Raw genomic sequence first — 24,931 nt, forward strand, 5'->3', positions numbered from 1 at the left:
GATTTTGGTTTTTTTTTGTATCAGGGTATTTGCAAAGGATGCTGGTTTGAGTGTAGGGTGGTTGGTTGGTTGGTGTGGTTGTTTTTTTTTCTTCTTTTTTGATGAATAAACGTGGTTGCTTTTTTGAATTATTCTTTTGTGTGATTTCTTATCACCTTTCTTATACTTTCTTTTATTTTAATGATTTTTGTTTTACCATATAAAATGGACGTGATATCCCTTCCTCGGCGTCAATCTTTGTATATGGATCATCATATGATGAGCCATACTTGTCAATTTAAAATTCTACTTCCTTTTGAATGGTATTTCATGTTTTTTTTTCCTTTTCAGTTGGAGGTTAAAATGAAATTACTTTTCATATTAGTGGCATATACCTATCCCTTCAATTTAGTGTTGATTTGTTGGGTTATGTTTATCTTCAAAGAAGAAATGGTATATCAGTTCATTACATATTTTAGGTTCTATTGAGTTGGGAATCTAGCTTGGTGTATCCTACAGATTCTTATAAATTTTCTAGAAGATGACTGATGTTATGTTAACTTTGGTTTGGTCCTCCCCTTTTAAGATTTGTCATTCATTTACTTTTATTGATCTATAAGACATGTTGGAAAATACATTACTTCATGTTGTCTGTTATGATTTTCTTGATGCTGGGGGATGCAATTTTAAGTACTCTTTTGTTCTTTTATATATTTGTTTTGAGTTTGACATCCATGGTTTGTTCTTTTTACAGGATAAAGTTGGTAAGTTCTATGAAACTCTTCAAGGGTGAAGAAATTATCTTGAGATATATTGAGACAGCTCATTGATAAAGAACTTTGGTTAAAAAAATAAGCAAATCTGAGCTTGTATCTTTTTACATATATTTTCAAGGATTTTGCTATTGATGAAAGGAGCGTGTTTGCACAAAAAATAAAAAAGTAAAGTAAAACAAGAAGGTATGAATATATATATTTTTTTGATCAGCAAACAAGAAGGTACAAGTATTGGGTTTGATTACTTTTTAATTTTCACTTCACCATAGACCTTTCCCTCTTTCTGTATTTTTTTGTGTATTTAATTTCAAGGGAACATATTGAAGGAAAAAATGAGATGTATTGGGGTGTCCTTGTAACACACTGCTTATTGGCTTCAAGATCTGTTCATTTGTAAAATAATATCCCTCCTTTTTTAACTTCTTTTTTGCTTCCTTTTCTTTTTATTCTGTTTAATACACGTGTAAGAGAAAAATACCTTGTTTTTGGGAATTTCTTTCAAATTGCAATAATCTTCTCCTAGGCACTACCAATCTTAGCTTCAGAATACATCATCATCATCCATGCCTTATCCCAACTATATGGGAATTTCTACCCATGTCCTTTTTTGTCTACCCCGAGCTCTTCTAGCTCCTTCAATGTGTAACCAATCACTTCTTCTAACTGGCACAGTTGGTGGTCTTCTATGCACGTGCTCAAACCATCTTAGTCTACTTTCTCTCATTTATCACCTACTGGAGCTACTCCTAGGTTCCTATGGATAGCTTCAAATGCCTTGACATTGTTTCACATATGAAAATCTTTGACAAAGCACGCTTAAGTTTTGGATTGTGTGTATTTGTGCATATATGGAGCCAATGGTTAGCAAATCTCTCTCTCTCTCTCTCTCTCTCTCTCTCTCTCTCTTTCTCTCGGTGAGTGCTTGTCTGAACTGAATTTCCTTGATCATGGGGACTAGAACAAGAAACATATATTATTGTTTTTTCTTTGGAAAATGAGAGAATTATGTATCTGTAATCCTTAGCCTTGTCATGCCAAAAACATATGTTACACTGCAGAATTATGTATCTACAATCACTTATCCCAGTATATCCTTCCAATTCTTCTCAAAGCCAGTCCTGTGCAATGTATCAGCTCTATTTCTTTCATCTCCTGCACATTTTCCCTAGATTTCCGTCCCTTTCCTTGATCTAAACTTAATAACCTTCTTCTAGAGAGACTGGCCTCATAGATCCCATTATTTCACTGAATACACCCTACCTCAGGTCTATGCTTTTCCTAAAAGTTTCATTGTATTAGTAACAGAAGGGGAATAAAGAGATAAAACAAATACTGTTGTATTTGAGCCTTCTTAGCTAAGCCCATGACCAAATAAATCTCTTTCTGGATTTTAAATGCGACTTTAAATAACAAGTTCCTTATGTAGAGAGTAAATACTCAAAATGTTCAAATGGAATTGAATAAAAAAAAGAGTTAGTTACTTCAAACTCTGGCCATTATTTCCATTGTAAATATTCACAACTAATGAAACAAAGTAAAGTTATCAACACATTTGTTAGATTTAATAGACAGATTTAGAAATTATATTTTATCATAGACAGGAGAAAACTGGGAAAAGACTCTCTGAGACCCTTAGGCTTCTAAATTGCCTTTTATGTAGTAGGCAATCAAGACTACAATCAGCCTTGAACCCTAATAGATTTCAGATTAGGAAAGGTAGAAGAAAAGTAAGAGAAAGAAAGAAAAGAGAGGAGAAGAACTGGAGAACACAAAGGTTTGAAAGAAGGGACAGATTCTCATTGATCTGCTGCCGCCACTCTCTTAGTATTTATATGTTATGTTCAGTACATAAGGGAAAAGGACAGATCTGCCCTTAGTACTTACATGACAAATAAAGCAAATAAAAATTTGAAATAAATAACAACTGAAATAACAAACTGACCACCAACTAACACTAACATGACTGACAAATAATTACACATACTGTCCTACGAACACAGTGGGGACCACAGCTGTGGGGCCCACATCAGTGTTCTCTACATATGTAAAACCCATGGGCCCAATAGGTGGACTTATAAACTCATGCATTATATGTCAGTTTGCTTATAGTCTATACTAATTAAAATTTTAGCAGTATCATCTATTCAGAGTCATATGGAATTACTAATTGCTAAATTGTGTCACCTTATATTTGTTTTAAACTTAGCATTGAGTTCGCCCATTGGAGATGGAGTTCATGTGCAGATACAAATTGGTGCTTTGTGCACTTGGTTGCCTGCTCAATCTTCATGTCAACATACTATCTTGGTCAGTGTCAGGATTTGTTCTTACATGTATCGCTATGAAAATCTCTTCATTGTAGAAAGGTTGAATCAAATTGAATTGTAATATTTAAGATAATTCCTGTTTCTTAGAAGGGCTAGAGGTAGACAAAAAAGGCATGGGTCAAAGTAGTAAGAAATAATTTAAGCACTCACAGTTCAACAATGGATATGGATTTAAACAGAATCGAATGGTGAAACAGGTTCATGTAGCCGACCTGGGATTAGTCTTGGATGATGATGATGTTTATGTTGATTTTTGTTTCCCAGGAGTTTGTCAAAAAGTAGAAATATATATTGTAAAAATCTAAATATATATTGTACAAATATGATGATGTTGGTCACTTGGTGCAATCACATGCACCTAAAGATAACCTTAGAGGAGTGAAAGAAGTTTCAAGTGATTGGGGGAGGTGGGGAACTAGTGCAGCATGTGAGCGATTTATTGATAGGGATCGGTCAAGTGGGGTTTTAAGTGAACATAAGTTTATTTCATTCTCATTTGATGGTAGACCAAAATCAGGGTCTATCATCGTCTTGCTCAAGACCCTTTCATTAGTCAGAGCTTTCAGCCAGAGAAGAACCGGAATAAACACTATTAGAGCCACCCATTGTTTTCCTGTGCTTCTTTGTTCAAGTCTCTTTTTAAATTCCTCGATGTCTCCTTCTTTCCCCTTTAAAGAGTTTTGGTGTAGACTCATCTCACCCAAAATAAGAGCTTTCTGTTGGGAAGTAGTTCATGGGAAGATCAGTACTTTGGATATGCTACAGAAGAGAAGACCCAATGCATGTCTACCTCCTAATTGGTGTGCTTTGTGTAAATCTAATAATGAGAAATTCTATCACTTAGTGATTTCCTGTCTCTTTGTTGCAGCTATTTGGAATTGTTCCTTTTTCTTTGTTTGAGTGTAGGTGGACTTTACCAACAGAGGTTAATATGCTATTTTATCCTTCTATGTTTACTTGGCCCAAAATTGATCCTTCTATTCTATGTTTACTTGGCCCAAAAGAGGGGAAGAATAATGTGGATATGTGTGTGAGCAGCCTTGGTTTGGAGTATTTGGGAAGAGAGGAATGCAATAATTTTCTTAGGGAAGGAAAGAAGCAAGGAAGAGGTCAAGGATTGTGTGATGGTCAGGGTGCTCCATTGGATCAAGACTATGGAGCTATCTCAGTTTTCCGTTGATATTGTCTGGCAAAATAGGGAAGTAGTGGCCAGAACTCTTCTAGAAAGGAAAGACTAGATGTTCATTGGCTACCTCCACCTGAAGGCTTTGTAAAGCTGAACATTGATGGGTGAAGTTGAGGTAAAACAAGCCCTTATGGAATAGGAGGGGTCTTGAGAGATATAGAAGGTAAACTCATAGTGCTGTTTTCTGGTCCTGTGGGTATGGGTGATTCCCTCAAAGCAGAATTACATGCTGTAGTACAAGGAGTGCAGATTGCTAATGAATTGAACATAGAGAATGTGGTGGTTGAAGGGGGCTCAAAATTGGTGGTGAGATGGATAAAGGATCCAAAATCCATAATATGGTGCTACAAGAGTGAAATGAAAAAATTTAAATGGCTTACCAGGAATATGAACTTGAGGATACAATGGGTGAGGAGATCAGCAAATGGAATGGGGATGTATTAGCCAAGCAAAGGGTGAATAAGACTTATTTGTTTTGGGCTTAATTGTAATTTGAATTTTGATTCAATATAGAGCGGTAGCACCTCATACCTCTTTAAAGGATGCTTGTAATGTTTCATTACCTTGAGTTTCAATAACATTTGAAGTTATTTATCATAAAAAAATCTGGGGCAGAAAATGCTTCTTACTAAAGAAACAAAGTAGGGGGAGAAGATTTAGGGAAGACTGTGGAAAATGGAATCTTTGGAGTGGGTAGTCACTATTTCTTCGAGAAAAAGATTCAGGTCAGACCTGCATGTCTACTGTTAACTCAAAGTTGAAGGAGAAGAGATTTGGGATTTCAGGCTTGTTTTTTCCCCTCTATTTCATTAGTGGAAGTGTTGGTGCAGTCAGGAGGAAATGAAATTTCCGATGAAGTGGAGGACCCATTACTTGACTGTCAACACTAAGATAGGTGCCACTCTATGGTGGGTGAGGCTGGTCTTCCCTGAAATGTTATTGCTATTTTAGAGGATCATCAAAGAAAGGATTGTCATATCACGGCTTTAGAAAAATGATGGAATGGGTGATAGTTGTTTGCTGGAAGTGGAAGTGGTAGGTTTTCTACAAGGAAATCTTGGTGTCAGCACTAAGGAGACATAACTGGGATTGGGTGAAGCTTCAGGAATGAAAGATGAAGTGATCATTATGTGTAAAATTTCAGTAATTAGAGAGGTTGAAATTCAAAATTTTCTAGAAATCCTAAGCACATAGTGAGAAAACTGGTTTTTCTCCTTGGATCGTTTGGGGTTATTGGACCAAGAAAGATCAAATCATTGGATCAAGAATGAATGTAGTACCTGATTATGATGCCCACAAATTCAGAGATAGAAATGGTGTTTACACCCAAGCTTTGGTCTTCCCAAAACACTGCAACCAGTTGAAGATGGTGCAACTGTATGCTTGCAGTCTTAGAAAACTTTTCCAGAATTTACAGCAGCAAAGGATAGACCTTTATCACGAATTTGGGTGATGGTTTTCACCCAAAATATGTCTAGAACAATGGTAGATGAGTTGGCTAACAGATCTGGTTGAATGGGGTTCAAAACCCTTTAAAAGGGGTCTCACAAGGCTAGGTCGAAATCAGCAATGTAGGGAAGAACATGCATAATCCAATCCCCATATTTTCCATCCTATTTATCTATGGAGGACTGCAAGAATCCTCTCCTTGTCTATCGAGGAATCCTAACATAATTGGGATAAGGTTGGAGAGAATCTTGCTCTCCTTAACCCAAAAACTAGAACTTTTCTAGCTAGTCAAACTAGTCAAATCGTAGTCATACTAGACTATCCGGTTGATAGTTTGAATATGATTCTTATGTGAGACTTTTAATTAACCATTAGCACCTTAATAATTTTGGAAATTACTTTTATAATTGGGAGATTCCAGCTTGTATGGTGTTGGACCCACAACTTAATGAGAGAGCCAACATGTCACATGCTTTATGTAAGATAGTGGGGGCCAGCCACTTAATGTTTTAATTAGCCTAATAGGATAATTTGACTTGGTTAAGAATGTCTGGAGCTCACATATCCCCCTTAGAGTTTCTTTCTTTGTATGGGAAACTTGCTTAAAGAAAATAAACACTTGTGGTCTGATCTGGAAAAAGTTTAGAGACAGATTATGTATCTCCCCCCCATGTCTGTCCTCTTTGCCTCAGTGATGGAGAGACAACTGATCACATCCTCCTCCATTGCCCTATCATAAGAAAGGTTTGGTGTTTTTTCCTAAACTTAGTTGAATACAGCTGGGTATTCCCGGAGAAGGCGGTGGACCTCTTGTGGCAATGGCAAGGCAGAGGTCTAGGAAAAAGAGGAAGAGTATATTGGAGTACGGTGACCCATGTAGTCCTGTGGGGTATTTGGAAAGAAAGGAATAATAAAATTATTGAAAACAAAGCTAGAAAGGCTGAAGACCTAACTTCCTATATCACTTTTCCCTGTAACCTTTGGGGGATTAATTCTAAAGTTTTCAAAGGCCTCTCCTTAAGTGATCATCAGAGCAACCTTCCAGCAATCCTGCACTCCTCTCCAAGATCTGAGTTGATATGAGACATTTTGTTAGAGAAGAAGGTGTGATGACCCTAAACTTTGATGGAAATGCCCAAGGCTCTACAAGTCAAGCAGGAATCAGAGGTATAATCTCGAGGGGCAAGGGGGGAGTATCTGCTGGGTTTGTAGTGGCCCGATTGGGAGGGCAGATGCTATAAAGGCAGAGGTCTTGGCCGCACTTACAGGAATTCGTTTTGTCAAACGACTAGGCTTATCCTCTTTAACCATCAAAGGGGATTCTGCAAATACTATAGCTTGGTTAAGGGAGAAGGAAGGAGGGTCTTGGAGACTAGCACACTTGCTAGCTCAAGCTAGGGATGTCTTAGAATCAATGGATGTGAAGCTGGTCTAGATTCCTAGGGAGCAAAACACTGTTGCTGATAGCCTAGCAAAATCAGGGGTTTTTAGAGAAAGCTTGTTTAGTAACATTTGTTTGCCTTTGTAATTCTGGTTTAGCCGCTCTAGGCTTCAGTACATCCTCTCATGTACTTTCTTTTTTTTTTTTTATTTTCAATAAAAGTTATCTTTGTTCAAAAAATAAAAAGACCATAACTGCTATGGGCTTAAGCGATTGGGCCCATTAAGTGTTTAAACACTTTAAACCTCTTGGGACCTTACCATCCCAAAGGCCCAAGTCTATTGGTTCAGCGCATTATGTGATAATCAAGTCAATACAACCTAATTAGTCTCTTGCAATTATTCTCTTACTAATAATACTTGATACCATATTAGGGGAAGGACTTTTTCCTTCTTTGTCTTTATGACGTGGTGTCCAACTTCCAACACTATTAGGTCCTTCATTAAGGATTCAAATAGTCCTTCTTAGAGGTGTAAAGCGTGTTGTGCCGTCCGCGGGCCATTACGGGCCGTGCCGCCCTCCCTAGTGAAAAATATGGGGGTCGGCCCGGCCCAGCCCACGGCCCAGGCGTGTGCGGGCCCATGCCATGCCGCGGCTTGGGCTGGCCCGTGGGCCGAGCCTTGGGCCAGGTCGGGTTGTGCATCGGGCCAAACCTATTTATTTAAAAAAAATTGACAAAAAACTTAAAATTTTAATTTTATATGAATTTTGTGTATACAATTGCTTATATATACAATAATTAAATAAATTAGTATAATAAAATTAAAAAAATTATTTATTTTATTAATATATTATATACTATATATTATTATATAATTATAATTTATATAATATTATATAAATATATATAAAATATATATAAATAATATAGATGGGCCGTGTTGGGCCGGGCTGCGGGCGGCACGGTCCGCTCAGTCGTGCCGTGCCATGTCGGCCTGTGGACCTAAACCCCAGGCCCAACAAGGCCCACATGATCGTGTCGGGCCTGTCACGGCCCGCGGACCGTTGTGCCAGGCTGGTCCAAGTTCGTGCTGGGCCGTGGGCGGTACGATCCGATTTACACCTCTAATCCTACTGCCACCAGATTCAGAAATCTAAAGAGGAAATTATACAAAGCATTCTCTATGTCTTAACATAGTAGTAGATCCTATCACATTGATCATCAATTGACATATCATTCTTGAATATTCCAATATACCTAGGTATTTGACCCCAAAAGGGTCTCACTGGTTGGCATATCAAAGATAGACAAGTTTGATACTCAATTTGGTATCAATATCAAGTCTAGGGGTTAAAAGCAACACCTAGTTCTTCCACCTGTCACACCTTAGGTCATGATCCGAGTAGCTAAGATCCATTGCTCAACTACCTTGGGTAGTGTGAGAATGAAAACCTTGTCAGGATAGACTTAGTTAAGTGTATCCACTGGTTGTGATGATTTAAGTCCATATTATGACAACTATGTGGTCCCATACATGATACTGATATGAACCAAGGGGATTTAGCAGAACAACTTGATGACACATGAAATAAATATTCCTTTATTCATAACAAAGATATGTACAATACATCAGTTCGAGTTGAGGGCATACACATTGATATGTCTTAATCAATGCTTGATACAGAACTGTTTGCAGGTAAGGGGAAGAAGAAGAAGAGAAAGAGAAAGAAGGGAGGTTAGGGTTAAACTTCTTTAATGATTTCTCATTAGCTGCATTTCTTATAGCTTCTTCACATGGTGCTCTACACTTATAGTGCGTGGTAACATGTAACTAACTTCTTGGTGACGTGAACTTCCTAGAGTACACATATTTGATGGGCGGTTTATACCTTCCCATTTCAGCTACTTGAACTGGGCCTTGCATGTGGGCTTGCAGACCATTCGATTTGGCCTGTGCTTGTGGCTCTGCTCCACTGGACCTGTGGGTCATAACAACTCCCTCCCCCTTAAGTACAACCTTGTCCTCAAGGTTGATAGATGGATACTGCTCCTTTAACCGATTGTAGTCCTCTAAAGATACTGCTCCTCAAGGTTGTCCTCAAAGGTAGGCCTTTCCAAGTAACCAAGGCTTGCTGGACGACCTTCTTTCCCCTCTTGACCCAATGGAAATCAGTAATAGTATGGGGTGCGAGGTACAATTCACCTTCTTCAGAGAATTCTGGTAGAGTTGGACTCTTAGTTGGTGGTGGTCCAGTGTAGGGTTTCAACATTGACACATGGAAAATGGGATGCGTTTTTGAAGGGGGGGTCCAATCGATAGGCAACTAAGCCAATTCTTTCCAACACCTGAAAGGGTCCGAAAAACCTTGGAGATAGCTTCTGCCATGCCTGTCTGACCACAGAGGTTTGCTTTTAAGGCTGTAGCTTAAGGTAAACCTAATCCCCTACCAGGAATTCCACTTCCATGTTTTTTTTTGTCATAATTGGACTTCATTTGTTGTTGGGCCTTGGACAGGTGTATCTTGAGAGTCTTAAGTATGCTGTCCCGGTTGGATAACTGCTGATCCACTTCTGCCACTGCTGGTGTACCCTTCTCATAAGGAAGAATGGAAGGAGGATCCCTGCCATATAGGACGGTGAAGGTTGTGGTTCCAGCTGAGGTGTGGTAGGACGTGTTATACCAGTACTTGGCCTAAGGTAACCAATGGGCCCACTGCTTGGGCTTCTCTCCAATGAAGCACCATAGATAGGTGTCCAAACACCTGTTCACCACCTCTGATTGCCCATTGTTTTGGGGGTGGTAGCTGGTGGTATACAATGGTTCTACTCCTTGGGCTTGGAAGTATGCCTCCCAAGATTTACTCATAAACAATGGATCCCTGTCAGTTAATATGGTCTGCAGGGTCCTGTGCAGTTTAGCTACCTCTTGGATGAATATCTTGGCAACTAAGGAGTGTAGGGGTGTGGCAAGGCTATGAAGTGATCATATTTGCTCAATCTGTCAACGGTCACCAGAACAGAAGATTTCCCCCCTGATTTGGGCAGGTTAGTGATGAAATCCATTGTGATGTTGTTCCAAACCGGTTCCGGAATTGGCAGAGGCTGTAACAATCCAGCTGGGTTCTGGGTGCTGTACTTTTGTTTCTGGCACACCTGACATTGCTGGACATAGTCATAAACAGTTCTCTTCATGCCCTTCCAATAATTGTACTGATTCAGCCTTCTATATGTGCATAGAGCCCCTGAATGACCTCCAATAGCCGAATCATGAAATAATCTTAGTAGCTCCTGCAAATGAACGAACTTAGCTAATATAACCAATTGTCCTTTATGAAACAAATTGTTACCTTGAAGTGAGTAGGCCGGGTATAGTGTTGGGTTTGCTTAACAGGTTGCTCGGATGTGGGTCAAATCTGGATCCTGTTCAGCCTGTCTTTAAGCTTTCCAGGGGTGGGTACTGCAACTGTGATGACTCCATTGTCTGGAATTCTTCCACTCTCGACAAGGCATCTGCTACAGCATTAGAAGGACCGGGCTAGTACCCAATTTCGAAGTCATAACTGAGCAGCTTGGCAGCCCACTTCTGTTGTTCTGGGCTCAATATTCTTTGGTCCAGAAGGTATTTAATGCTATGATGTTCAGTCCTGACAGTGAAGGGCCGACCCAGTAAGTAAGTTCTCCATTTGGTGACGGCGAGGACAACAGCCATGAGCTCCTTTTCATAGGTAGACTTCAGCTGGGTTTGCTTAGTTAAGGCCTTGCTGAAGAATGCCAATGGTTGTCCTTGCAGCATGAGGACTGCACCAATTCTCTTGCCCAAAGCATCAGCCTCTATTATAAACTCCATGAAATTAGGTAGTGCCAAGGGGGGGTGGGAGAGGAAATTGCTTGGTTAAGTCTCTGGAAGGCCTGTTCAGCTTGCTCATTCCACATGAACGAGTCCTTCCAAAGTAACTGAAGGCAAGGGTGCAGCCATCTCCCTGTATCCTTTGATAAACTGGCGGTAATACCCAGTTAGACCCAGGAAACCCCACAGAGCCTTCTAGTAGAGGGCTGAGCCCAATTGACCATATATTGCACCTTTCCGGGGTCTGTTTGGACCTTGCCTCCCGCTATGATGTGGCTCAAGTAGTGCACTTGGGTTTGCCCAAATGAACACTTAGACAACTTAGCAAACAACTGTTGTTGTAATAACTTCAGTGTGGCTTCCAGGTGTTGCATGTGAGAGGCCCACAAAGGGCTGTAGACCAAGATATCATCAAAGAATACCAAAATAAATTGCCATAAGAATGGCCTGAATACATCATTCATCAGTCTTTGAAAAGTAGAGGGTGCATTTGTTAGACCAAATGACATGACTGATGCTTTTATGTCTATGCATCAGTTTGAGGGGGAGTGTGGAGAATTTAAGAATGATGTATCATAGCCCCTTTTGTGCACTATTTTTTGTAATTTATAGCCTTTGTATTTGTTCCTTTCCTCTTTTAGCCCTTTATGGGCATTTTTATAATTGTACATATTTTATTAATCTAATAGAGGCTCCTTGGGGTGGTGTCGACTGTTACATTGACACCCTGAAACTGTTTGTCTTCCTCTTGTTTGAACTCTCTAGTTGACACTAGCTCCTTGTTTAGCTAACCCATCAGCCAAGCTGTTGGTTGATCTTTGCACCCATTAAGTTCATTTCTCTACAAAACCATCTAAGAGGTCTGATTTCATTCCTGTACCTTCAATTGACTAAGTTATTGTTTCAAGATCCAGCTGATAATCACTTTAGAGTTTCCCTGAACCACCATACTTTTGACACCCCTACTGGACCTGAGTACATTCCAAACAGAATTCCTCTGTTATCCTTTATCCCCTCTCTATTCCAGATGGTCCTGGGTTACCCACACTGCTCCCATCAAAGTTCAACTTAAGCCATCCCTTTGCAGGTAGTCTCCACTCCTTAACTTTTGGTTTCTTTGATGATGAAATTGAGGTTGCATTCCAATTTCTGAAGAAATTAAAAATCATCCAATGTGAAATCAACAAACAGGTCTAACATCTTCACCCAATGCACTACCCTCACAGTTATGCTTTTTATAAGTAACTCCTTACTTCTTTCCTTTCCTTTAATTACCCTTTTGGTTTCTTTCATCACACAAGGTCCATAACAATGCTGCTCTCGTGCATCTCCACATAATTCTCCCTCCTTTTTTAGGTCTCCCGATTGAAGTCTCCAAGAACAACCCATTCAAGCTAGCAGGGGAGATCCACCTGCACCCAAAACAAGCACAAAACCATTCCCAAGTACAACAGACAAAGGGAGAGGAAATAAGTAAGTGGTAAGCAGTCTCACCGTTCAATTTGATCACCTCATGTAACTTTTATCTAATAAAATCTTCTTTTTATTTATTACTGATAAAGTTCTGATCTGCACTAGGATCTTGTTAGAATTAGTATTAGAGAGATATTAGAAGAAGTACTAGAGAGAATAGGAGAAGAAGAGAAAAGAGAAGGAAAATGCTGGTTCGAACTAGAGAGCAAAATCACTCTCTCTAGTTGGCCAAGTTATATTTATATGTTTCTATTCAAATAAAACAAAAGACTATTACTCCCTACTTAAGTATGGGACACATCACTTAACATAAACATTACACATCAGCTTAAACATAAATAGAAAGACTAAACTATCCCTATACAGTCGACACTAACACTCCCCCTCAAGCTGGTGAGTATATATCATATAGTCTCAGCTTATTACATATGTAGTCCACTCTTCCTCGACTCAACCCTTTGGTGAACAAGTCTGCCCATTGACTCCCTGTGTAACATATGCAATATCTATCATTCCACTAAACACCTTCTATCTAACAAAGTGACAATCAACTTCGATATGCTTTGTTCTCTCATGAAACACTAGATTAGAAGAGATGTGGACTGTAGCTTGGTTGTCACAATAAAACTTCATTAGAGTATCAATCGAATATCCCATCTCCTGTAGAAGATTTTTCAGTCACACTAATTCATAAGTGGTATGTGCCATGGCTCTGTATTCAGCTTCTGCATTGCTTCTTGCCACAATTGTTTGTTTCTTACTTTTCCATGTCACCAAATTACCCCCAAGGAAAGTACAATAACATGTTGTGGGCCTTCTGTCAGATACAGAACCGACCTAATCAGCATCGGTGTATCCCTCTATTTCAAGATTTCCTCCACTCTTGTATATCAAGCCATGACCAGGAGCTCCCTTCAAATACCTTACAATCCTTAGAACTGCATCCCAATGTGGAACCTAAGGTTTCTGCATAAACTGACTCACCACATTAACTGCAAATGAAATATCTTGCTGAGTAATGGTTAGGTAGTTTAAATTACCCACCAACCGCCTATACCTTCTAGGATCTTCAAACTCCTCACCCATATCACTACTCAACTTGGTATTTGATTCCATAAGTATTTCAGCTGGTTTGGCACCTAACATTTCTGTTTCCTCCAACAAATCAAGAACATACTTCCTCTAGCACAAATTAATACCAAGCTTAGACCTTGCTACTTCTATCCCCAAGAAGTATTTTAATTTACCAAGGTCCTTTGTTTGAAAGTGCTCCTACAGGAAGGTCTTCAGCCTATCAATCCCCAATCTATCACTGTCGGTAATGACAATATCATCTACATAACCGGTAAGATCTTCCTAGCATGCGAATCATGGCTGAATACTGAGTGATCAACCTAACACTGTTTCATACCAAACTTCTTTATCACTTCACTGAATCTACCAAACCATGCACGAGGGGACTGTTTATAGACCTCCTCAAGGAGATCACCATATAAAAAAGCATTCTTGATGTCAAGCTGAAATAGAGGCCAATCATACATAGCAGCTAGAGATATCACAACACGAACTGAACTAATTTTAGCAACAGGAGAGAAGGTCTCCGTGTAGTCAATACCATATGTTTGGGAATACCCTTTGGCAACCAGTCTATCTTTCAACCGCTCTACACTACCATTAGGTAAATACTTAACAGTGTATACCCACTTACAACCGACAACTTGCTTACTAGGAGGGATTGTGGTGAGATCCCACGTATGATTATGGGCTAAGGCAGAGGGTTCTTCTTCCATTGCATGGCACCACCCTAGAGAGGCAAAGGCTTCTTGGACATCCGTAGGAATAGAAGTAGAAGACAATAGAGAAACAAATTGACGATGGGAAGCAAAAAGGTGAGTGACGGAAACATAATTCGAAATGGGATGAAGTGTGCAATTGCGTTTACCTTTCCGCAAGGCAATAGGAAGATCATGGTCAGAAACTGGGGGTGTGGCTGGTGTGGAAACAATTGCCGGATCTGTTGACTGTGACGAAGTTGGAGGAGGAGCTGATACATGTTGTCGATGCGTATACACTTGACGGATGGGTGGTTGTTCAACAGGAAGCTGCACCGGAGGCAAAGACTTAGTCACAATTGGAACAAGTGGAATGAGGTCCTCAACGGGAATTGGAAGAGGAGGAACGTCGAGAAACAGGGTTATAACACTTATACCCTTTCTAGGTCCGAGAATAGCCAAGGAAGATACGCTTAGTGGATCATGCATCTAATTTGTCCTTTCCCGACCCAAGATTATGAATAAAACATACACACACGAAAACCCTAGGAGTAAGGGGAAACAAAGACAAGGTAGGAAACAAAGTGGTGAAAGGGGAATGACCTTCAATGATGGGCATGGGCATCTGGTTAATTAGGAAGCAAGATGTAAGACAACATCACCTCAAAATGTTTGGGTACATTCATATGGTGCATAAGGGACTGAGCAATTTCCAAAAGATGATGGTTCTTTCTCTCAGCTACCCCATTTTGTTGTGGGGTGTAGCTACATGAAGTCTGATTAATAATGCCATGTTCCAAATACTCCTGAAACGGTGTATAAAAGTATTCTCGGCCATTATTAGAACAAAGAATCTTAATGTGTACACCAAATTGGTTGTGAATTTCAGCATAAAATTTTTGAAAAATGGAAAACAATTCACTCCTTTCATTAGGTAAAGCCACGCCATCTTTGAATAATCATCAACAAAAATAATAAAGTATTTGTAACTATTGTATGACACTATTTTATTTGGACCCCAAACATTTGAATGAACTAAAGAAAAAGGGGACTCGACATATGACTATCAACCCTAGGACTAAAGGGAACACGATGATGTTTCCCCAACTGACATGGGTCACAATCCAAAATAGAAAGATGACTCAACGATGAAACAAGAGACTTCAATGCTTTAAGCAATGGATGACCAAGTCTGTAGTGCCACTGAAGAGGAGAAAGAGATGTTTGAAGAGCTATTGACAAACTACCACAACCATCAAGATAATACAGTTCACCAGCTTCATGCGCTCCACCAATCTTCATCCCCGTCTTGATATCCTGAAAAACACAAGAAAGGTAAAAAGTGATAGAGCAATTAAGAAACTTGGTCAACTTACTAACAGACATAAGATTAAAGGGAAATTTGGGAAGATATAAAATTGAGGACAGGGATAAATGGTCTATGTCAATATTACCAACACCACAAATGAAAGATGTAGAACCATTAGCAAGGTAAGAGAGTATGGTGTGGGGCACTGAGAAAGGGAGGAAAACACACCTAGAGTTCCAGTCATGTGATCGGAGGCTTCAGAGACAATAATCCAGGGGTTGGGATTGTATGCCAGACAAGCCATACTTGAGTGTGCAAGAGTAGTTGTATTTTGTTGAGATGTGGCCTGAATAAACCGCTCATACTCATCATGTGGGACACTCATCATCTTCTTCCTGGAAACATTCGTAGATATAGAAGGCATCTGATTAGTTTGTTGACCCTCTTGTTTGGGACCACTATCACTGGCCACTGCATGATTTGCCCAAGTTGAAGGTGGGCCATGCAAATCATAACAAAAGTTGATGATATGTCCTTCCATACCACAGTGTGTACATCTCCTTGGACCATTACTACGTCCTCTACCACGAACTCCTCCTAAATCTAGATCTCCAAATACGTCCACCACCACGACTATACATAAGTCCACCACGACCACTACGACCATACATTAGTCCACTGCCACCACTACAAAGGTAGACCTGTCAGAGATAATAGAATTCTCTGTAGGCCCAACAAAAATTCTCCAAAGACGGGAAAATACCTCTTTTAGAGACAGAAGAGCTGACCCTCCTAGTATTTGTGCTCTAACTGGTTCATATTCAGATTTCAACCCTACTAAAAATCTGGTCACATCTAGTTGTTCTCTCTGCTATTGCTGAATCTTAACATCAGAAGTGAGGAGATGGTACACATTCAACTCATTACGAAAGTTCCTCATGCTAGCATAGTACTCCTCAAGACTCTGATTACCCTGTTGTAGATTAAAGTACTGATAAAGCTGATACACTCTATTTGTGTTGTTTTGTCCTGAATACAACTTCTTGGCATGGTCCAAAATCTCCTTGGCTGTATCTAGGAACATGAAATTCACATGGATCTTGGGTTCCATACTATTCCATAACCAGGTTGTAATCTGTGCATCTTCTTGTTCCCAATCACTATACTCCTAAGACTCAGTGGAGGGTTTTTCTTCCCGTACATGCTTCACTTTCTTCTTAGCTCTAAGAAAGACCTCTACAGATTTCGCCCAAGGTACATAATTCTCCCCATTCAATTTGATAGAAGTCATCTAAACATTCAGGTAGTCGGTGGGAACCATTACACTAGATTTGTGTTCACTATTGTCTCCAATATCTGATTTTTTTTTTCTTTCTAATTCACTGCTTACCACACTGCACACTAGTAAAACTGCCTACAGTCACAATTTCAGCAATACCCGTTACTGATTTCTCCAGTCTCCACACCACAAAGCTACCACACAACTACCGGAATACACACCATAACACTAGCAACTCATCAATCACTCGATCCACACTGAAATGCCCACATAACCCACCTATTTAATCACCAAAAAACCAACCTGCACTGACTGTCCACTGAACCACCTGAAACAGCCCTCTTCTCACCATTGCTTAGGGTGGCTTCCTACAAACCACCACAAACACTCACCAAACTACTGACCGGAGGCATTATAACCTCCAAGAGGAAAGGGTGATCACTCCTTTTTAGCCCCTTTACCTATCTCCAACAGATGATGAAGAAAAATTGAAAAACCCTAGGCTGAATGATGATAAAATAGAATTCTGGGCAGATCTGATTTTGTCATAGTTGCTCTGATACCATGATAAAGTTCTGATCTGCACTAGAATCTTGTTAGAATTAGTATTAGAGAGATATTAGAAGAAGTACTAGAGAGAATAGGAGAAGAAGAAAAGAAGAAGAGTGTTACGAGATTATAGGTTGTAATTATAGGCTGTAAATATGTAGTATTAGCCCAATTAGGAATAGCTTGATTATAGGAATTATTCTTTCTTTGATTTTCTTCCTATTTTAGTGTCTACAAGGCTGTATGATTTTCTTCCTTTTTAGTATCTGCAAGGCTATGTGATTTTCTTCATTTTTTAGTATCTACAAGGCTGTATATATATGTACTATTTTCTCAATTGAAAGATATCAATTTCTTCCAATTCTTGTTCTATCACATGGTATCAGAGCTGGAGACACCAATTCCAGTCTGAAATTAATTTCTGGTTTTCTTCCCTTTGCTGCCCAAGTGAGCAGCAGCTGCGATCTCTAGGTCACCCATTCCGAGTGACATCTGCATCTCACCGCCCCTACCAGTGGAAGCGGAATCCCCAGATCGACCTACCCACCTTCACCGGTCTCTTTTTTGATGATCGCCTCAGCCTCGTTTTTACTCCTGTGGTGTTTGTTTGCCCATCAGGAAAGTCTCTCTTCTCTGTTCTTCTTATACAGTTGATATTTCGGTGCTGCCAGTTGTGATTTCTTGCTGTTTAGGTGTTGCATCTGCTGCCGATTCTGTTTAAGTGTGTTTTATTGGCTTTGCTGGTTGTTAAAAGTTTATTTTCTTGTGTTTATGATGGTGGTTGAACAAAAGAACTTGGCTATGCCTAGTGTTATCCCCATTCTGTCTAAAATCACTGAATAAAAACTAAACGGAACTAATTATTTAGATTGGAGTAAGATTGTTCGTTTGTATTTAAGGAGTATCTCGAAGGACAACCATCTGACTAAGGACCCTCCTACTGATGAGACTCGCACAGAATGGCTAAGGGTTGACGCTCAATTGTTTTTGCAAAACCGTAATTCTATTGAGAATGAGTACGTCGGTCATGTCTCTCACTATGAGTTTGTAAATTAACTAATGGAATATTTGGCTTTTCTATTCTCTGGTAAAGAAAATATTTCCCGTATTTTTGATGTTTGCAAGACATTCAATCGGGCTAAACAACAGGATCAATCTCTTTAGACCTATTTCATGAATTTCAAATGCACTTATGAGGAATTGAACGCCTTGTTACCTTTCAGTACTGATATCAAAGTTCAACAGACTCAACGTGAATAGATGGCTATTATGAGTTTTCTGGCTGGCCTTAATCCTCAATTTAATGGTGCTAAGTCACAGATTCTGTTTAATCCTGAGATTACCTCTTTAAAAGAGGTCTTTACTAGGGTCCTTCGTACAGATACTAGTTCCCATACCTCACCTGTACAACAACCTAGTGCACTTGTTAGTCAGAATAGTGGATCAACTGGCCGGTCTCGTTCTCAGAATAGTAGCAGAGGTGGCAGTAATAGTGGTCGGAATGCTGGAACTCAGGCCACAGGGGGAGTAGTTTGCTACTATTGTCATGAACCAGGTCACACTAAAAGGACTTGCCAGAAATTGCTAAAGAAAAACCAGAAGTCTTCTGGGTCTCAGTCAGCTCATGTTGTAACTACGAGTGATGCTCCTCATCCATCGTCAGATCAGACCATTACAATTTCTACAGATGAGTATGCGAAATTTACCCAGTATCAAGAGGCATTAAAGAACTCCTCTCAGTCCATCACCGCCCTTGCTGAGTCAGGTAAAACCAATACATGTCTTCTTTCTTCTTCGTCTCAGTGGGTCATTGATTCTGGTGCAACAGATCATATGATAGGTAATCCTAGTCTCTTTTCCACTTTCCAATCACACACTTTTCCTTCTTCAGTCACCTTAGCAGATGGTTCTATTTCTTCTGTCCTTGGTTCTGGCACTATCAATCCCACACCAACACTTTCTTTGTCATCCGTATTGAGTTTACCAAAATTTTCTTTTAATTTGGTATCTGTTAGCAAACTCACTCGTACTCTTAACTGCTGTATCTTATTCTTTCCTAATCATTGTCTGTTTCAGGATCTTATGACGAAGAGGATTATTGGTAAAGGACAAGAATCAGGAGGTCTGTACATTTTGGATACCCAGGAACCCTAGACCATTGCCTGTTCTAGTACTTTATCTCCTTTTGAAGCTCATTGTCGGTTGGGGCATCCATCTTTACCTTTGTTAAAGAAGTTATGTCCTCAGTTTCATGATGTATCTTCTTTAAATTGTGAGTCTTGTCAGTTTGCAAAACATCATCGTCTATCGTCTGTTTCTCGAGTTAATAAAAGGGCTAGTCATGCTTTTGAGTTAGTACATTCAGATGTTTGGGGACTTTGTCCCATTATGTCTAAGATTGGATTTCGATATTTTGTTACCTTCGTGGATGATTTTTCTCGTATGACTTGGCTTTATTTAATGAAATCTCATTCTGAGTTGCTTTCACATTTTAAAGCCTTTTGTGCTGAAATAAAAACCCAATTTGATGTGTCTGTACAAACATTGCGAAGTGATAATGCCAAAGAATATTTCTCTGATTCCTTTCAGACTTACATGGCTCAGAATGGAATTCTCCGTCAATCATCTTGTGTTGATACTCCATCTCAAAATGGAGCGGCTGAGAGAAAAAATAAACATCTTCTTGAAACTGCTAGGGCTCTTTTATTTCAAACACGTTCCTAAATAGTTTTGGGCTGATGCTGTTTCTACAGCGTGTTTTTTGATTAATCGCATGCCCTCCACTGTTCTAAATGATTAAATTCCTTATAAGATTCTGTTTCCTAATAAATCTGTGTTTCCTGTTGAACCTCGTATCTTTGGATGTTCTTGTTTGGTTCGTGATGTTCGTCCGCTGGTTTCCAAATTAGACCCCAAGTCATTAAAATGTGTCTTCATGGGATACTCTCGTCTTCAAAAAGGGTATGGGTGTTTTTCTCCTCTCTTGAACAAGTATCTTGTGTCAGCTGATGTTACATTCCATGAACATCTTCCTTTCTTTACCGCTCCATCTACACCTGTGTGTCCACAAGAGGATGATGATCTACTAGTGTATCATGTCACCGGTCTAGACGCTAGTGTTGCTCCAATACCCCCACCACCACCTTCTCAACCAAAACTACCTATTACTCAAGTCTATTCTCGACGACCTAATCCTCCTATGACAAGTCCGGCACTGGTCTCTTCTTTGTCATCGGATTCAATGCCAGTGATATTGATCTACTTCTTGTTCGTTTGTTGCCTCTCTTGATTCTGTAGGGATTCCCAAATCTGTTCAGTAGGCCTTATCCCATCCTGGGTGGCGTGATGCCATGCTTGAGGAAATGAATGCCTTGACTGAGAATGGTACTTGGAATTTGGTCGATTTACCTGCTGGTAAGAAAGCGGTTGGATGCAAGTGGGTCTTTGCTGTCAAATATAATTCTGATGGATCAGTAGCTCACCTGGTGGCCAAAGGCTATGCATAGACATATGGAGTGAACTATTCTGATACTTTCTCCCCTGTGGCAAAATTGACTTCGGTTCGATTATTTATTTCTTTGGCAGCTACATATGATTGGCCACTTTACCAGCTTGATATTAAAAATGCTTTCCTGCATGGAGTTCTTCAGGAGGAGGTTTATATGGAGCAACCACCTAGGTTTGTTGCTCAGGGGGAGTCTGGGAAAGTTTGTCGTCTTCGAAAATCGCTGTATGGACTAAAACAGAGTCCTCGAGCTTGGTCTGGAAAATTTAGTAAGGCAGTAGAGAGGTTTGGGATGAGGAAGAGAAAATCTGACCATACTGCTTTCTATAAGCAGTCCACATTTGGCATCATTCTACTTGTTGTATATGTAGATGATATTGTTATTACTAGGAGTGACACGAAGGGAATCTCATCCTTGAAATCCTTCTTGCAGAGCCAGCTCAATACTAAAGATTTGGGGCACCTAAAATACTTCTTGGGGATTGAGGTGGCAAGGAGTAAAAGAGGCATTTTCTTGTCTAAGAGGAAGTATGTTTTGGACCTGTTAACAGAAACCGGGAAACTGGGAGTCAAACCATGCAGTACTCCAATGCTTCCTAACCAACAACTCACAAAGGATGGAGATGCTTTTGATGATCCTGAACGATATAGAAGATTAGTTGGAAAGTTGAACTATCTCACAGTGACTCATCCTGACATTGCTTACTCAGTTAGTATTGTAAGTCAATTTATGCCCTCTCCTACAATGCATCATTGGGCAGCCTTAGAACAAATCTTGTGTTACTTGAAAGGAGCCCCTGGACGGGGGATACTGTATCGGAATCATGGTCACAATAATATTGAGTGTTTTTTTGATGCGGACTGGGCAAGTTCCAAGATTGATCGAAGGTCCACTACTGGCTATTGTGTTTTTGTTGGTGGTAATCTGGTTTCGTGGAAGAGTAAGAAGCAAAATGTGGTGTCGCGATTTAGTGCAGAATCTGAGTATAGAGCAATGGCACAAGCTTCGTGTGAGGTTATGTGGGTTTCTCAACTCTTAACTGAGGTCGGTCTTAAAGTCTCAGTTCCAGCGAAGCTATGGTGCGATAATCAAGTTGCGATTCTTATTGTTTCGAATCCAGTTTTTCATGAACGAGCTAAACATATTGAGATAGACTGTCATTTCGTTTGTGAGAAAATTCAACAAAAGTTGATCTCTACAGCATATGTGAAGACTGGAGAGCAGTTAGGAGATATCTTTACAAAAGCTCTTAATGGAGCTCGGGTTTCTTATATTTGTAACAAGCTAGGCATGATTGACATCTATGCTCCATCTTGAGGGGGAGTGTTACGAGATTATAGGTTGTAATTATAGGCTGTAAATATGTAGTATTAGCCCAATTAGGAATAGCTTGATTATAGGAATTATTCTTTCTTTGAATTCTTCCTATTTTAGTATCTACAGGGCCGTATGATTTTCTTCCTTTTTAGTATCTGCAAGGCTGTATGATTTTCTTCCGTTTTTAGTATCTACAAGGCTGTATATATATGTACTATTTTCTCAATTGAAGGATATCAATTTCTTCCAATTCTTGTTCTATCACAAAGAGAAAAGAGAAGAGAAGGAAAAGGCTGGTTCGAACTAGAGAGCAAAATCACTCTCTAGTCGGCCAGGTTATATTTATATGTTTCTATTCAATTAAAACAAAAGACTATTATGTCCCTACTTAAGTATGGGACACATCACTTAACATAAACATTACACATCAGCTTAAACATAAATAGAAAGACTAAACTACCCCTATTCAGTCGACACTAACAATTACAAATATATTTGGGTTGTTATTTTTATTTCATGTGGTTAGTTACTCCACATTTTTATTTTGTTATTCAGTTATTACCATGCATTTAGCCACTTAGATCCATGTAGGGCATGACCATTGCTGTTCTCTTTCATCTCTCTTTGAACAAAGCTGATGATCAATGAATGGAGGTCTGGTTATCCCTCTTAAACATAACCAATCAATTCATGATAGGTCGACTTAAGAGGAAAGAATGTCTGGCAGGCTTGACTTCAAGAGGGGGAGTTCTATCAAGGTTGCAACAGTTCTACAGTTATGTTTGAAATGAAACTGAAAGAATAATGCAGATGCAGTGCATTTTAGAAGTTTTTTTTTTATTGAAGTAATTGTGCAATAAACAAATCTAATTTTGCACCCATGGTATGGAGTTCTATTTATTTGGACATCTTCTCTATCAGCTTCCTTACATGGTTTATTGCTTTTGCAGTATGCCACATTGTGAAGAATTACATTGCTCATACTCTCAACACAAAAGTTCCTCTTATCCTAGGTAAACATGTGCAATCAAAATTATGTGTTATTTCTGTCCTTATATTATCTTGAAACTGAATAATTGCAACTTTCCCTAGCTATATTCCTATGCTGCAAGTTTTTATTGTATGTTTATGTCCTAATTTTAATTTTAATTTGATATCTTTTTCTGATTACAATAATTGTGCATTAAATGGCAGTGGAAGTGTGCCAATGAGATTTTAATAAAACCTCTCATTATTCATAAAAAAGTGTGCCAATGAGATTTTTTTTTTTTTGCATAATCAAGATATTCATATAAATGCACTTGTTTATTGATTTTCCTAACATATGCCACAAGAACCTTACAAGGTACTACTCTTAATGTGATTTTGTTTAACAGGTATATGGGGAGGAAAAGGACAAGGGAAGACATTTCAGACAGAGCTTATTTTTCGGGCCATGGGAATTGAACCGGTAATTATGTCTGCTGGAGAACTGGAATCAGAGAGAGCTGGTAAGATGTGCTTCCACAAGTCAAGTGTTCTTTCTTGTGCAAACTGAGAAGGTGGCAGCGACACAGGTGCCACTTTGTTTGTGAATTTTAACTTGTCTATCTTGCTGGAGTCAGGAGGTCCCGCCTCCCCAACTGTTGGAGTTCAGCCATGGAAGCACCCTAATATTTTTCAGAGAAAATTAATAAGGGGAAGTGGTTGCTTGGTGGGGGGCAGGGGTGATATTGATGGGCTAGAGGAAGGGGGAGCATCCAAGAAGGATGTGGATGATCTTGTGATTGATGAGGTTTACCATCTGGACAGGACAGGCTCTTCCCAGTTGATCAGATTGTTTGCCATGATGTTTAAGTGGTAAAGAATCTTGGCTCTTCTTCATGAGAGTAATAAATTTCTCCAAGGCCATCTTTTGGTAATTGGAAGAACAAATTGGGGCCAAAAAGTAATTCGACGTTGTTGCAAGAAAACAGGCATTATTTCTGTCCAATGGGGATGTGTTGGAGGATGAGAATGATGTTATGTGGACTGATTTAAGCACAAAAATGTCAAATCTTACTGGGTTACTTGATGCAAAATTCAAATCTTGAATCAGTCCATGAAGGAGAGGTCGGAATTTCCATGGAAAACAATTTTCTCCTAGGATCGGTCTAGGATTGATCAATCAAATTTTGATGTCCAGATCAAAGTAGGAATGTAACCTGATGTGGATACCAAAATTCAGCTCCTAAAGTGGTGATTCACGCTCAAAACTCAGGTCCAAATCAAGTTGCAAACTGAAGATGACGCAGTCCAATAGCAAGAACTCGGTCTAGTATTCCTTTGTGAATTGATGAGCAGTCCAATAAGTCTTATTGGATGCAGCTGTTAACACCTTGAGTAACCTGTGCTTTTGCTGGAAAAACTCAGAGAGAAAAGAAATAAAAAGACTCCCTTTTCAGCCTTGGTTGAACTAGGGTTTGGAGGTAGGAGAGTAGATAGTTTCATACTAAACTCTCCCATGCTCTATCATATATAGAGCTGGACTGTTGCAGTCCTACTAGGAGTTTCCAAATTGGATTTCTAACTCAATTAGAAGTTTCTAATCTGGAATCCATGCTAATCATATTAGAACTAAGAAAGAATCCTATCCCTTCATAATTCAACCCAAACTAACCAATTATTCAAATTCCTAGTCAAACTAGGTATGCGACTAGTCAAACTAGTCCTTGTTGGGAATTGGGTCAACACACTCAAGTCATTATAATTGACAACATTGACTAGCCAATTGACCTGAATATTGTATGGCATGGGACCCA

At 39.4% G+C, this 24,931-nt stretch overlaps 1 protein-coding gene across 2 annotated transcripts in view; it reads left to right on the forward strand.

Annotated features, from left to right (window-relative positions):
- The window catches only part of LOC104603145 (P-loop containing nucleoside triphosphate hydrolases superfamily protein), a 99,511-nt gene that overhangs the window by 4,130 nt on the left and 70,450 nt on the right, over positions 1-24,931 (forward strand). Inside the window, exons 5-8 of one of the 2 annotated variants that reach the window (XM_088892924.1) lie at positions 734-743; positions 22,849-22,926; positions 23,102-23,164; positions 23,528-23,641. In XM_088892924.1, coding sequence (XP_088749050.1) covers positions 734-743; positions 22,849-22,926; positions 23,102-23,164; positions 23,528-23,641 — 265 coding nt within the window. Of the gene's footprint in view, positions 1-733; positions 744-12,436; positions 22,927-23,101; positions 23,168-23,527; positions 23,642-24,931 lie in introns of those variants that run through there. The other variant, XR_016079407.1, reaches the window with a different exon arrangement.

The sequence above is a fragment of the Nelumbo nucifera genome, chromosome 8 (assembly GCF_055504915.1).
Source record: "Nelumbo nucifera cultivar China Antique chromosome 8, China Antique-T2T, whole genome shotgun sequence".
Lineage (NCBI taxonomy): Eukaryota > Viridiplantae > Streptophyta > Magnoliopsida > Proteales > Nelumbonaceae > Nelumbo > Nelumbo nucifera.